The 14,825-nt window shown below is 42.0% G+C and overlaps 1 protein-coding gene across 4 annotated transcripts in view; it reads right to left on the reverse strand.

Annotated features, from left to right (window-relative positions):
- The window catches only part of Zfyve26 (zinc finger FYVE-type containing 26), an 83,841-nt gene that overhangs the window by 56,026 nt on the left and 12,990 nt on the right, over positions 1 to 14,825 (reverse strand). For 3 of the 4 annotated variants that reach the window (XR_015445008.1, XM_087195302.1, XM_013067556.3), the window contains exons 10-21: positions 13,769 to 13,972; positions 11,767 to 12,375; positions 11,404 to 11,541; positions 8,852 to 8,920; positions 8,347 to 8,498; positions 6,251 to 6,452; positions 5,025 to 5,288; positions 4,033 to 4,152; positions 3,788 to 3,952; positions 2,999 to 3,217; positions 1,867 to 1,969; positions 226 to 971 (exon numbers count right to left, since the gene is read on the reverse strand). Coding sequence is in view for 3 of the 4 variants with exons in the window: in XM_087195302.1 (XP_087051428.1) it covers positions 226 to 971; positions 1,867 to 1,969; positions 2,999 to 3,217; positions 3,788 to 3,952; positions 4,033 to 4,152; positions 5,025 to 5,288; positions 6,251 to 6,452; positions 8,347 to 8,498; positions 8,852 to 8,920; positions 11,404 to 11,541; positions 11,767 to 12,375; positions 13,769 to 13,972 (2,991 nt within the window). In the remaining variant the exon portion in view is untranslated. The remainder of the gene's footprint in view (positions 1 to 225; positions 972 to 1,866; positions 1,970 to 2,998; positions 3,218 to 3,787; positions 3,953 to 4,032; positions 4,153 to 5,024; positions 5,289 to 6,250; positions 6,453 to 8,346; positions 8,499 to 8,851; positions 8,921 to 11,403; positions 11,542 to 11,766; positions 12,376 to 13,768; positions 13,973 to 14,825) is intronic. The other variant, XM_004837342.4, reaches the window with a different exon arrangement.

Genomic DNA, 14,825 nt, shown 5'->3' on the forward strand with positions numbered 1-14,825 from the left:
ATTCTAAGGTCAGATAGAGTTGGGTTCTAAGCTCTACTCACCACTTAGCATTCTGGGCAAGTTCTCTGACTTCTCTAAGCCTTGGTCTCCTTTCAGTAAAATGATATTACGTGGCATTTTTCTCTAGAGTTAATTATGAGAATTAAATGTAATGATAAACTCATAGTGAATGCTAAATATTATCATTACCACTAGCGAAAGAGAGAGATGTGGCTTTCTGCTCACCACATGCCACTGCACAGCTCAGGACCGCATCCCTTATGTTGCTCAGATCATCCACATCTCGCCCGTACACTTCAATGAGCTGAAGGGCCCGGGGCCAATCTCTGGCCACAAGAGCTTCCTCAAAGGCTTCAGTCAGCACGTCCACGGCAAGGGGAGAATGCAGGCCCAGGAGCACAATAGAGAGCTTGGTCTGACCACACAGACTGGCTGTCAGGCTCTTTCCCTGTTCGGAGGACCCACACAGGGGCTCCCAGGCAGCCAAGAGGGAGGCCTCGAGCATAGGGAACTGTTCCAGGAGGTGCTCACACTCTCGGGCTATCTGCCCTGCAGTTAGAGGCACCTCCCTGCGTCCACGCAGCTCCTTCCATGACAAGCTGGGCTTGCTGACCTTTGACCCCTGGGAAGCCCCAAGGCAGGCTACTGTAGCCAGTAGCTTTGAGCAGGATTTAAGGAAGGCCAAGGCAGAGGAGGTGAGGGCTGGGGGTGATGAGTCCTTTGGGTAGGAGCAGTGCTTCTTCTCCAATGTGGGATTTTCGGTTGGCCTAGGGGAGCTCAGTGCAGAAACGGGAAGGTCATTCAGGAAGTGAGAGGTGTACTTCTGGGCCAGGACACCCAGGTGGCTCAGGAGGGATGATGTCTGCTGGTTTTGCAGAGAGGAGCAAAGAGCAAGAGGCTCACTGCAGCAGTCGATGATAACTTGTGGCACACTTAGGCTGAGACCCTCTTGGGCCAGAAGGGCTGCTAGCCTGGAGGGAGAGAAGCAGAGGGAATGCAGGACCTGAATACATGGACATCATCAACCAATCTTCCAATTTCTTTATGTTTATACAGCAAATGTAAATGAAAACAAGCAATTGTTGTTCCCCGCCCCCCGCCTCCTTTTTTTGGGCAACACTGGAGATTAAACCCAGAGCCTCACACATGCTAACTAAGCACCTACCTGAGCTGCATCTCCAGCTGTCTCTTTTTAAGACATGCACTCATGCATTCACGCATTCACGCATACACACACACACACACACAGACACACACACACACACACACACACACACACACACACTAGCTTATTAGACATTGCCCTGTGCTTACTAACATATCTGGGAGATTTATCCTTACCCTCTACAGAGAGGATCATGATTTTTTATAGCTACTGAGCATTCTGTTATGTGGATTAACCATAACTTATTTTTTTTTTAATTAGTGGACAGTGGGATCTTCTGATCTGTTCTACATACATCACTTTTCATATAAGTTCCTCAACATGGATTGCTAGATCAAAGGGTATATAAATTTATAACCTTGATATTAACAAATTGCCTCCCCACAGAGGTTATACCAGTTTATATCCCACTAGCAATCCCTGCTTATTATCCTACAGCCTACTCAACTATTGTTATCAAACTTTTGCACTTTTACCTATATGTAAGTAAAGATTCATCCATTAATCTCATAGTTGCAATGGATGTGTTAGCAGTGGCAGGAGAAAAAAAGAAATACTGAATTTTAATGTATTGTATGGAATAAATGCACAGTAAGAACCAAGTATGGAAAAATCTCCACTCTCTATAGTGACCCCAAGCACAACCCCATGAGGTTTTGTTGATGAAGAAATCCACCAGCTCCCTTGGGGGTGCTTCCTACCTGTCTGGGGGAACTTGTCTCTCAAGCAGGAGATGTGACACAAGTTGGGAAGGACTCTGTTGCAGCACAACAAAGGGATTTCCTACCTTGACCTCCACGTGCTCTGCAAAGGTAAAGAAAGTGTTTATGACACTGACTGTAACAGTTCAGAGCCCTGTTTCCCAGGACCAATAAAAAAGTACATGAAGACAACATGGAGAGCTAGGTAAAGGGTATTCTGACATGATTCGTGCTAGGTAAAGGGTATTCCCAACATGACCCTGCCCACAAGTTTATCTACAGTTTACCACTGTTTTAAAGATCTCCAACTTAGACAAATCCAGTGAGCAGGTCCAGCCATAGGGAATTGACTCTTACTTCAGCCTGAATGAACTGCATGCTATAGAGGTTGAGTATCCCATATCCAAAATACTTGGGACCAAATGTGTTTTGGATTTTGGAATATTTGCATATACATAATGAAATATCATGGGAAGGGGATCCAAGTCTAAATATGAGATTCCTTTAGGTTTCTTTTACACCTTATACACATGGCCTGAAGGTAATTTTATGCAACATTTCTAGTATACCTGTATTTTAACTATAACGTGTCAAATGTGGAATCTCTCACTTACATCATCAGGTTGGCATGCAAAAAAGTTTGATTTTGGAGTGTTTAGAATTTCAGATATTCAAATTATTTATGCTTCCCCTGTACTTGTTCTATGCACTCAAATAAGAATCTGGTACTAAAGTTAAAAAAACTCGATTCCTCTATTGGGTACTCAAATCCACAATGGACCCAAGGTCTGGCAGAGATATTTATGAGTTACTAATCTCATGAGATTTTATTGAGAACTTCCATGTGCTATACAACTACACTTAGCATAACAATGCATAAAATGGAAAGAGATGAGTAAGAGAGGAGAATCTTACAAATCTGATATCCTCGGCTATTGCTAAATCAAGAACCTCTCTTTTTTTTGGACGGGGAATTGAACTCGGGTCCTTGTGCTTGCGCAGCAGGCGGCCAAACCATTGAGCTAAATCCCCGGCCCTTTCAAGAACCTCTTAATAGTCCACCATTCTTCTTCATTACTCTATATATTTTCAGGCCAGTTCTGACTTCTATTTCCTGTTTCTTGTTACTTACCAGGCTCAGAGCTCAAACTCTGAAGGAGAACAGCAGCCAAGGTGCTACAGTAACTGAAGAAGGTGCCCACGTAGTTAGTCTGTCTGCTGCCTGCTGAGGTCTGTTTGCCCAGATTCTTCTGGAGGAGCTGAGTCTGGATGTACACAGGGTGGGCCTCTGCCTCAGGAGCTTTCTGGGATGCCTGCTCCACCAGGGAAGAAAGCGGAGTATTCCTGGGCTCTGAGAGGGGTTATGGTATGGGAAGGGATACAGGCTTTAGTCTTTATATTCAGAACTGAGTCAATTTCTGAGCCAGTATGTAAAACTAAGGCTTCTGTATACTGCCTGGGGTATCATGTAGTTTGCATGCTACACTTACAAGGGAGACATAAAATCCGAATTTGGTTATTTGGAGAAGCGATTCTCGGCCAGGAAGGACTTTGAGTCTGAAGAAATCAGAGCATCAAGTTGGGTTTTCACTCTGGGCCTCTAGGGTGAAATAGCTTTATGAAGAGTACAGTAATCTCTTGGGAAGGGTTGATCAGTATTTACGAAGTACCTGCTGGGCATACTTCTCAACAGGAATGAGAACATGTATCAGCTAATGGAGGGTTAGCTATCCTTTTGATTAAGAGGAGTGGGGTCACAGGTGAAATTCAGTTCTGAGCTGTGCTCTGGCTGACTGTAGGGGTGCTGAGCCCAGTCTGCAGCTCTAAGTGTCAGCTGCAAAGTACTCCTCACTCTCAGTTGTTTCCTCTCCCAAGCTTGGCCCTTATCTGTATGTCTGTTCCTGAGCAGACAGCCTTGTACCTGGCAGCGTTAGCACCTCTCTCAGTGACTGAAGGACCTGTTCCAGCTGCTGGGAGAGGGTGGTGTGCCTGGCAACGCAGTCCTCAGTCAGGCTGGGCCAGCACATCTGAAGCAGCTCGGTGATGCTGCATCGGGGAGAGGCTCCTCCCTTTTCTTCTATAGTGTCTTTGGAAAGCAGAAAAGAGACAAAGTCAAGGCTGTTGCCCACCTAATGGTCCAAGTCAAGAAGGGAAAGGGTAACTTACCTGATTTAGCTTGTCCGGCTGACAAAAGTGGATAATTAAGAATCTTGTTAATTTGCTGAAGAACAACTGGAAACCCTCGAATGCCATCAGCATTGGGGAGTACTTGGTCTAGCTGCCGACCTAGAGATACATGAAACAAGAGGGAATGCAAAAATATGAGGTATTTCCAGGCAGTGATACTTAGTATTTTAATATCTTCTGCAATTTTACTTCTCCAATATTAAGGATGAAATGCATGTTGTGCCATATTGGGTGACCACCTGGGTTTGGCTATCAACAGCAGCAGATTCAGAGTCTGACACTACTAAGGAATCTGCTGCCCTGACCAAATGGGTAGTTCTTATAGATTTGCCCTAATACCACCCTCAGCCATGGACTTGAACTGGGATCATATCTTTCTTCTCTAATTGCCTAAGTCTCTCTCCATATACCTCTACCTTCATATACCTGATTCCTCTAAGAGTCCATATATACAGTTTGGGACATTATTAACCCGAAGGAATGATTCCTCCTCCAATTATGCTCCACTGGTTTCAGGTTTTTGGGTAAATACGTTTACTCAGGATGGGGCATAGTCTAAAGACAAAATTCTATTTGTTCCTTTTTGTAAAAAATGTAGATTGTTTATTTAGCCCTTTATACTAGGGATTGAACCCAGGTCCTCAAACATGCTAAGCACATGCTCTACCACTAAGCTATACCCCTGGCCCTCACTTTTACCAATTTTCAATGTATGCTGCTGCCTTGAATGTAATGATAAACCAGAAAAAAATTTTCCCAAATGACTCCATCCTGCTATGCCTTCTAAGAACGCGACACTTTCAGCAGACTCTATTTATGACATCAGATTAGACATGAGTGCATATAACTAGTAAAATTTTTCCTTGTTCTCCTTTCCCTACAAACAACTTTCTTACACAAATTATCATATCTCTCAAGAGGTTGGTGCCTCAGCTCAGAATGACAATAAAAGGCTAACAAAGCCTACTCACCCCGGCTCTCCAGGCTACTGTTCAGACGCCGTTCAGCTGTTTCCAAGAGCTGCTTGCAGGTTTTCCAGAGCTGGCACTGAGAGCAAGCTAAGTCAAATGCAGCCATGGCGGGGGGACTAAGGTCTTCCAGAACCTCTTGCAGGGGAGTGTTGGGCTCTGCCAGAGTGGTGCTTATCCAGAAGTCCTCCTGGAGTGTGGGGATGGGGTCTCCAGAGGTGCTGAGAAGCTTGTCGGTCACATCAGAGATGGAGTAAAATACCATCCCTGGACACCCGGCAGTGAAGTAAAAAGCTAAGGGTTAACATAACTCTATCACTTTTATTATGAGAACTAGTTATTTTAAAAATGTGGTTTCTCTGCACAGAATCTATGTATATCAGCACCGCCACTATAGCCTATCCTATTGCATCAAAACAAAGGGATGAGAAGGAAGACCGAGAGAAACTCAGAATGGTCAAGATGAAGGAAGCCTTTTTCCAAACAGGATGTAAAAGCAGGCTCAGAAAGAAAGAAGTGGATCTGTGAATTCTGATCAGAAAAGATCTCTAAAATACACTGCCAAAAAAGCAAGGTAGACAACAGTATTTGTTGCAAGAGTTCATTTACAACAGAAATACAAAAAGGATGTGCCTGTATTTTTTTATGTAGGCATGCAAAATTCTTGGGAGGATATATAAGGAACAGCATGTGATGGTAACTTGATATAAAAAGCCTAGACCAATAAGAGATGTGAAAATGTGGGACAAGATTCCACTTTCAAGAAATAATGAAAAGTGAGCTTTTGGGCAGTACAGCTACAGCTAAGACTTGAGACATGTGGATCTCAGGCTATAGATGTCAGTACACAACTAATTCACTTTAGGAACAGTAAAATAACATGCTTTATTCCTGAATAATCACATGAGAAAGAAACTCCCACCACTTCTTGAAGCCTGAGATAGTGGTCACAAAATGCATAGTAGTCATAACTCATGCTCTATAGTATTCACAGAAGCCAAGCTTACCGGAGCGGCTCCAGTGCCAGGTATATGAACACCTGGACAGGGAGGTTGGATACAGCTAGAATACTCTGAATGTGTCAGGATTCCTGCTTTCCAAGATAAATGTCTTGCTTTACATTTCTGCCTGCTATCATGAAGAGCCTATGATTTCAGTGGCTTCTCCTCTTACACCTCTCACCCCCAGCTGCTACCCTACTACCTATGGTGGCAGCAGAGAAGCCTGACCTGCAGCTGCAGCATTGCCAATGGCCTGTAGAGTTGAACAGCCACTGCCAGTTCTTCGAATGGTGCTGTTAGTGCCATCTGAGTTCTGGTTTTCAATCTTGTGCTCCACTCGGGCCAGCTCCTGGATCACTTCCTGGTAGTGCTCCACAAACATCAGTTCCCCTGCACTAGGTGAGGACTTTAGGTTGAACATGAAGACCACCTGCCATGGAAAGGGGAAGAGTGTGGCTGTGGTGAGCCCACCGAGTCAGGGAATGTAGAGAGAGAGGAAGTCTGGCCAAATCATTAGACTATGGCTCTAAGATATTTGCTTTGTAGGGTCAATAAATGTACTTATAAAAGTATATAAAATATGAAAACAACTCATAATTCTTAATTGGTCAGTAAGAAAACTGTCAGAGGCCCAGTAAAAGATGCAGACAATTTCGGAAGAAATACTTATAACTAGTACAGACACAGGAAAATGTTTGGCCTTATCAGTAAGCCAAGAATTTAGGCAACAAGATTATTTTGCATCTAAAACAATAGCAAAGTACAAAAATGAATCCTCACGGAGTAGTGTATAGCTAAACTGCCACAACTGTTTTGAAAAGTAGTTTACTAATAAACTATAAAGCTTGAAAAATGTCTTTTTTTTTTCCTTTGGTACCAAGGATTGAATTCAGGACCTTGCGCTTGCTAGGCAGGTGCAGCGCCACTGAGCTAAATCCCCAGCCCTAAAAATGTCTTTTGATGCAGTAGTTTTTTTGTGAGGAACTTTTGAAAGGAATTAATCCAAAAGAGTCTATGCTTAAAGGTGATCATCTTGGTACATTACAACTATAACGAAGTTGAAAATAATCTAAATGTTGGTCAAAAGAAAAATGGTTAAATGCTACTTGATCATACTATTATAAGGTCCCTAAAGTCAAAATTACAAGACAAATGGTTATATTATAATATACAAAGTACAATGTAAAGTTTAGATTCAAAATAATTTCAGCTATATGAAGTCATTTGTATTGGAAAAATATCGGCCAAAAATACCAAGTATCTTTAATGTTGGTTGTTCCATACAATAAGTTTAAAAGTAACTTTATTTTCTTGCTAATATTTTTTGTTATTTTTGTATAATATGTACAACTTGTTCTATAACCAGGTTAAAAAAATCAAGATTTTATTTAAAAAAAAAGTCAAGGCTGGAGGAAAGGTCAAGTGGAGAGCATTGAGAGGTAAAAGGAGTCATGGGACTCCCAGACAATTTCCTTTATGTTTGGGTTTAAGAAAGGCTGGGGAATAACAATAACAACAAAAATTCAAAAAGCCAAATTTTAGGACTGGGTATATAGCTAAGTTGTGGAGTGCTTATAGATATATGCCAGGCCCTGGGCTCCATCCATAACACCACAAAAACAAAATGACATAAAGGAAGGTTGGGGAAGGTCCCATCTTCCCAAAGAATCATAATTATCATTATCATTAAAGTAGGAGATCTAAATGATTAGTGGAAGCATTTAAATTTTTTTTACTTTGAGACAGGATCTTGCTAAATTGCCCAGACTGGCCTCCAACTTGACCTTTTGCCTCAGCCTCCCAAGCAGCTGAGGTGGGATTACACATATGGGCCATCATGCCCAAGAAGAGCCCGATTACAGCTGTAGTGCTATTTTTCCTCTACACCATCAACATTGTAGTTTGCAACCCTCTCTACTTCTCATATATTGGCCTGGCATTATTACTGAAAATTGTCTGCATGACGATTTTTAAACTGTATGAAAATGTGGACATGATCCAAGACTGGGCACAAGAAAAGAAACAAAAACATTTCAATGATTTGAAGTGGTGAAACTGTGGTTAAATATTTTCTTTTACCTTGTCAAGACACCGTTTATGTTAAGAATACAAACTATTCAACGTCTCTGCACCTGCAATGCTGAGGACTGGATCTGAACACATGGAAACTCCTTCTGCCTCTCCTCTCAGTGTTGCTCAAGTGCTCCTGAGTGGCTCTGGTGTCTCACGCATCGAGCTTTCCTCGAGGCCCAGTGTGTGACAATCACTGAGGGTCTGACTTCGCACTGTTTACTATGACAAGGTGCAGCTGAGGCTCCCCTTACCTGATGGGCTTCTGAAAAGTTCCCCCGGAGGATACAGGATGCGAGCAGTGACTCAGGTGGGGAGAACATCATGGGGAGGAATGCACTTTGAGGTTGGGGCTGCAATCGGCTGTCCAGCTCATTCTGCCCAGACACAGTGGCCAGACTGCCTTCTGTTAGAACACAAGGACATGGGGTCCAGAGAAGCAAGAGAAACTGAGGAAAGACCATACTGCTGCTACCTACAACTACACTCTTACCTTCTCATAATCCTTCTCTAAAAGTTGTACATGGGTCTTGATTTTTCCTCAAGTGAAGTGCTAACCTATGCTATCATCGCAGAATATGAGACACGTACAGTACCAATCACCTTTGTTGGGTAATCACATGTTTCTCTCTGCTGATGGGCTCAACTGAGGGTGAAACAATCCAGTCCCCTTTTCCAGCTGAAATCTGTTTGGCTATATGCAGCACCAATTTTCTTAAACACAGGTTTGAATTTGGCAGCTATTTGGAACCTGCATACCTGAAGTACTTGTGCTCAGTTCACTACTCGTACTTTCCAGGGATGGGTTGGAGCTTCTGTCCCGGCCATCTAGAAGTATCAGGAAGAAGAGAGAAACTCAATCAACTTCTTACATTGCAGAAAGTGCAAGCTGGCCTGGAAGTTAAGATCCAGATAGAGTTAAAGGATAATGGGCACACATGCTGTTCTTTCAAAGGCAAAGGGTAAATTTAATGTGGCCCCAGGGCTCACTTGGGTTGTAGCCTATACCACTGGTTCCAACTTGTGAGTCTTACAGCCTTAGGAGCTTCCCAGTTATTTCTAGGGGTCAATGGCTACCATCTGTTCAATAAGTATTGAGAATAGTCTGAAAAAACAAAAATCACAGCTATTATGACCCCGAAGCAACAGGATACAAAGGGTCCCAACATTTTCTGACATAAAGAAAAGGGTATTCTCAGACTTGAAAAGGTAGGGAACTAAAGTATGAGGCCTAGTCTGGCAAAGACCACCACATTCAAAGGCCCAGAGGAAAAGCTTTCATCAGCTAGCTTTCCTGAAGTGCTAGGGCTTGCCAATGGAGACTCACTGTCCTTTAGTGTGGTCCTTGAGGGCTGTATCACCCTATGCAAGGGAGCTCCCTTGACTCACTGTTTGGGTTGCCCTTTAGGGGGAGTAGGCAGTTATGAAAAAGAGGTGATGGGTTTCAACCAGGATAGGTCAAGTGAATACAGACTCTGCCTTCTCACCCAAACCAATTACTTGAGCAGCTTCAGGGCCCTAGCAACCATATTTAAAGTCTTTCTAGGTTTCTCTCATGGCACCCTCCACTCTGCCCAATATATTCACCTTTCTTATTACCAGTTTGCTAGTGAGTACTCATTTTTTTGGAGCTTAGTTCAGGAATCAACTCCATGTTAACTCTTTCTCTGAGTTTTGTAGGCTGGGGTCCCCTTCTAAGAGATTTCTTCTGTTTCCAGATCGTATCCCAGTTTAGTCTTCCATGTATACTGGCTATTCAAGTAATTTACACATTCTTTGAAGGCAAAGGCTTTGTTCATGTCTCATTCATCTTTGGCAAGATACCAAGTATTATTGTTTAGCATATAGGAAACTCTTACTATTTCTTGTTAATTATGTAAAATATCAGTATCAAAAGCCAGAATGAAAATTTGATTATCTAAAAATTTAAAAAGCACTCTTGCATAATGACACTGTATTAAATTCCTCAAAGAAAAATCTAGTCAAAAGACAAAACAGAGAAAATGTTGTAGCACATGATGACAAACTATTTTCCCTCATACATAAAGAGCTTTCTACAGTTCAACAAGAAAGATGAAGCTACTAGAAAAAAATGGACCTTACATATGATTAGGCAACTCACAGAACAATATACATAGCTAATAAATGTTTGAAAAAATAATCTCAATCAAACCAAAAAAGTTAATATTACACAATGAACCATCATTTTATTAATTATACTAGTAATGATTTTTGAAATTCTGTTATTATTCATTGTTGATTAATATATGTGTAAATAGAAAATCACATATAGCTGGCAGAATATAAATCAGTTTCCATTTTTTAGACCATTTGGTAATGTCAATCTATATTTATGTAAAAACACCATTGACCTAGCAATTCTGCTAGGAACTTGTCCTACACTCACGTAAGTATGCACAGATATGTGCAAGATTGTTTTCTGTAGCTTTTCATCTTTTTTGCTTTGTTTTTTCAGTTCTGGGGATTGAACCCAGGGCCTTCCACATTCTAGGCAATCATTCTGGTGCTGAGCCACAGCTTTAGCCATTTTATTTTGAGACAGGTTCTCATTAAATTGCCCAGGCTGGCCTTGAATTTTTTTTTTTTTTTTTTTGGTACCGGGGATTGAACTCAGGACTTTGAGCTTGTGAGGCAGGCAGCGGCACCACTGAGCTAAATCCCTGGCCCAGCCTCGAATTTTCTGATCCTCCTCCTTCAGCTTCCTGAGTAGCTGGGATTACAGGAGAGTACTATCATGCCTGTTTTAGCATTGTTTCTAGTAGTAAAAAACTGGACACAACTTAAATGTTCATGAACATATATATGAACATTATATGACATGGAATACTAAGCAGTCTATTATTATTAATTTATTTTCTGGTACTGGGAATCGAACTCTAAGCAGTCTTTAAAGTGAAAGGAGGAAAATTTCAATAGATAGCATGATACATCTGTATACATAACTGGATATAACTGAGAAAGCAAATGTATATATATATATCATCATGCATCTGCATATATGAAGGATATATAAGAATCTTTTAACAAAAAAGTTAACTTAGGACCGGGGATTTAGCTCAGTGCTGCTGCCGCCTGCCTCATAAGCATAAGGTCACGAGTTCGATCCCCAATACCAAAAAAAAAAAAAGTTAACTTAGGGGAGTGGGACTAGGATATTTTTAGAACATGTTTGTTTGACCATAAGCTTTGTCTTTTTTTTTTTTTGCAGGCAGCAGCACCACAGAGCTAAATCCCCGGACCCCATGAGCTTTATCTTAAAGGCTATTAGACAGGCGGCAATGTTTGCTTGCCTGGCGTATGAGAGAGAGAGCAAGGTATGAGGAAAGAGCTCTTCAGATCACCTGCTCTGCTTCTTCTTGCCCGACGACCCCTTCGGAGACTAGAGTGCCTTGTGGTAATGGGCCGGTACCTTCGGGAAAGTGGCTCCTCTGAAATAGCAAATTAAAGGAGTGATCAATTTGGCTGTGCCCTTCCTCCTGGGGGGGGTGGGGGTGGCGGGAAGGAGTTGATGTGCACTGATATCCGAGACAGGGAGTACTATGCCAGGGTTCTGAACTGGTCGCTAGTGTGATTCTCATACACTCATACCTCTCTTCCTCATTTGTTCTCCCTCCCCACTTTCTGGGCCTACCAGTTCTGCTCCTTTTTCTCACCTGAGCCCTGGTTGCTTGTTACCACCTTATATCTCCACTGGGCCTCAGAGAGAACCCTGGAAAACTGGTTCAGGCGGCTCTGCAGTCCATCTCTGCTTCCTGCACAGCCCTGGCCTTCCAGGAGCTTTGCCTTATCAGGCGGGCTGTGGCTGCTGATCCTATCCAGCTGTTCCTGGAGAAGCCCAAGGAAGGCCCCTATTGCAAACTCATCAGCCAGGAATCCATTGATACCACTAGTAAAGTGCATTAGATCCAAAAAATTGCCATGGGGCCCTGGGGAGCTGTCTTTTGGCTGTAGTTTTAGACAGCTTGGCATTGTATGTACAAGGTTCCTGGGGGCTCCAAGGGAACCCCGTTCCGACTTCTTCTCAGGTTGTGCTGTGTGCTGAGGGCTTTCTGATGGAGACCTCCAACCCAAGGAGCCTTTCCCCTCAGTGTCATCATCCTCAGCATAGTCTTCAGGCAGATGAGGCTCTGGGTGAAGATCAGTAGAGGTAATGAGAAGCAATGAGAAGATGTTTTCTAGAAGTTCTAGGCACAAAGAGTCAGGGATACTGCAGAGATACTGTTGACACCTGGCCAGGTAAGTTGAGAAGAGATGTGAAGCACCTAAAGAAACACATGCAAGAGAAAAGGCAGGGGAAGAGAAGGAAAGAGAATACAAATATTAGAAGCATTACTTGCCAGATTCAAAATTTTCTCGTAACTATAACCTTTTTTTTTTTTTTTTTTTTTTGGTAACAGGGATAGAACTCAGGACCTTGTACTTGTGAGGCAGGTGATGGCACCACTGAGCTAAATCCCCAGGCCAACTCACTTTTTTGTTTGTTTGTTTTGGGTTTTTTGGTACCGGGGATTGAACTCAGGACCTTGCACTTGCAAGGCAGGCGGCAGAACCACTGAGCTAAATCCCTGCCCCAACTCATTTATTTTTTAATGACTAAGGGAACTGAGGGAAGAAAGAAACATGAGTGTTTACCCAGCCATGTCGCTTCATGATTGGCAGAAATATTTTTTTACTTTAATTAAAAAGTAGAGCTTCCTGAAAACTCATTATTTGTTTTTGCTTTTTAAATATGACATTATTATTCATCTCTGACAAATATTTCATATTTGATTGAAGGCAGCATGGAGATTCCTTATTCTTTATTCTATTTTAATTTGTTGTTAAATTAAAGGTGATCATAGGCTGCCTAGATCTTTTAAGAAACACTGAGTAGGGGCTAGGGATTTAGCTCAGTGGTTCTGCAGCCTGCCTCACAAGCACAAGGTCCTGATTTCGATCACTGGTACCAAAAAAAAAAAAAAAGAAAGAAAAGAAACACTGAGTAGACAAAAAAATGACCATGCTCGAAGTGAAGGTCTATTCCAAAGCTAGAAGTGAAAGGGAACTGAGTACTCATCATAGAAGGCAAGTTTAGAAATTTAAGCTAAGAAAAATGAGATAGGATAGGACATTAGGTATGTATTTCTCACACTGGATTATAACCTAACCTATTGTCTTAGAGGTTTACATTTAAAAAATGAAATAGAACAGAAAAATAATCGCAAGTGTGCTCCATTTGGAAAAGTATTCTTAAGACTTAGTTTCAGTTTATATACCACATATACACACATATATCGACACACAAATAAACACACAAATTGTATATGTAGGTACAAACTGGGGTGTGACGTGAGACACCATTGTTACTGTGGCTCATAAATAAAGAAAAAGAAAGCATTTGGAAAATACTCTAGGACAATGGTGGCGAAGCTATGGCATGTGTGCCGCAGCAGGCTATTTGTATCACTGAAAGATCTAAAAGGTTCACCATCACTGCTCTAGGCGATCATAAGCAAGTCCCTTGTTTCATCAAGCTGGTAAATGGATGGCATTATTACTGAACTCCACAAAATCAAGGCCACCTCAGTCAAGGTGGGAAAGAGTAGTCACCCAAAGTATTCATTGGGACAGACCTTGCCAGCAATCTGTCAGAGATGGAGAGGGGGAGTCCCTTACCTGGGGAAGGGACAGAGTCCTCTGTTGGCTCTGTGGCCAAGGCCAGGTCCTCAGAGGGGCTGTCTCTGCAGTCCTGGCACTGGGAATACTGGTGCGAGTTCACACAGAGAGCATAGATGGCATATTTCATGGCACAGAAGCCCTGGTAGAGGGTCAGATTCTGACACTGGCTCAGGTGCTCAGGAACTGGGGCATCAGTAGAATCTGAATTAGACAGAGAAAAAGGCAGAACTTCAGAGTGAATTCTTTCATGAGTAAGTGTCTAGCATGGCTAAAGCAAAGAGGCTGTACTTTTACATTCTTACCCTCTCTCTTTTCTGTGAATCTGATCTCCATCCCTTCCAGGTCTTTCTTCTAGTCAACATCAACTTTCAGTCCCCTTTGCTTCCTTTTCTCTATCAACCTACATGTCTCATGCCTCTACATGCCATTGTTGCTCAGGGCTCAAGCTTCGAACCCTTGTCCCACCCCTGTTATTGCTTCTTTTTTGCCTTTTTTCAAGTTCAAGTTCTAAGTGTATCTCCATGGTCACCACAGATCAGACTTAAGTATTTTTTTGGAAGGCTTTTGTACTTCTATGTTAAAGCCAGAGTTTTAGTTCCTTTAGGAAATCTCTTAACCAGGTTGCTTATCTTTCCAGGAAAAAAAATATGTAATATGATAACAATAATTTTGCAATCATTTGAAGGTCCTTTTGAAAGTAAAGCAGAGCAACATCCAGGCTGGGAAATATCTATTGCCATATAAGAAAGATTGTTTCTCTCAAACATATGTGTCCCTGGTCTGTACGGCAGGCTGTGACTATGGTATGATATGATTTTGACAGTAAAGAGAACAAGTTTGCAAATAGGGTTTTGAATTTCAAGAAAAGATCAAAAGTAAAAATGAAGTTTGTTATAGTTTCAGATAAATCTTTTGTCCAAACCTCTGGATCTGTTCAATACAGTATGAAGGCGATATGGAAAGAGGAAGGAGGGCATATTTTTGTGCTGTGGGAAAGCTTATGAAGCATGAAACCATTCGCCAGGAATTTCCATAGACACTGTCAAGAACAATG

Source organism: Heterocephalus glaber, unplaced genomic scaffold, assembly GCF_053883595.1.
Source record: "Heterocephalus glaber isolate CG9 unplaced genomic scaffold, H.glaber_assembly_v1.0 deba00001608, whole genome shotgun sequence".
In the NCBI taxonomy this organism is placed as follows: Eukaryota; Metazoa; Chordata; class Mammalia; order Rodentia; family Bathyergidae; genus Heterocephalus; species Heterocephalus glaber.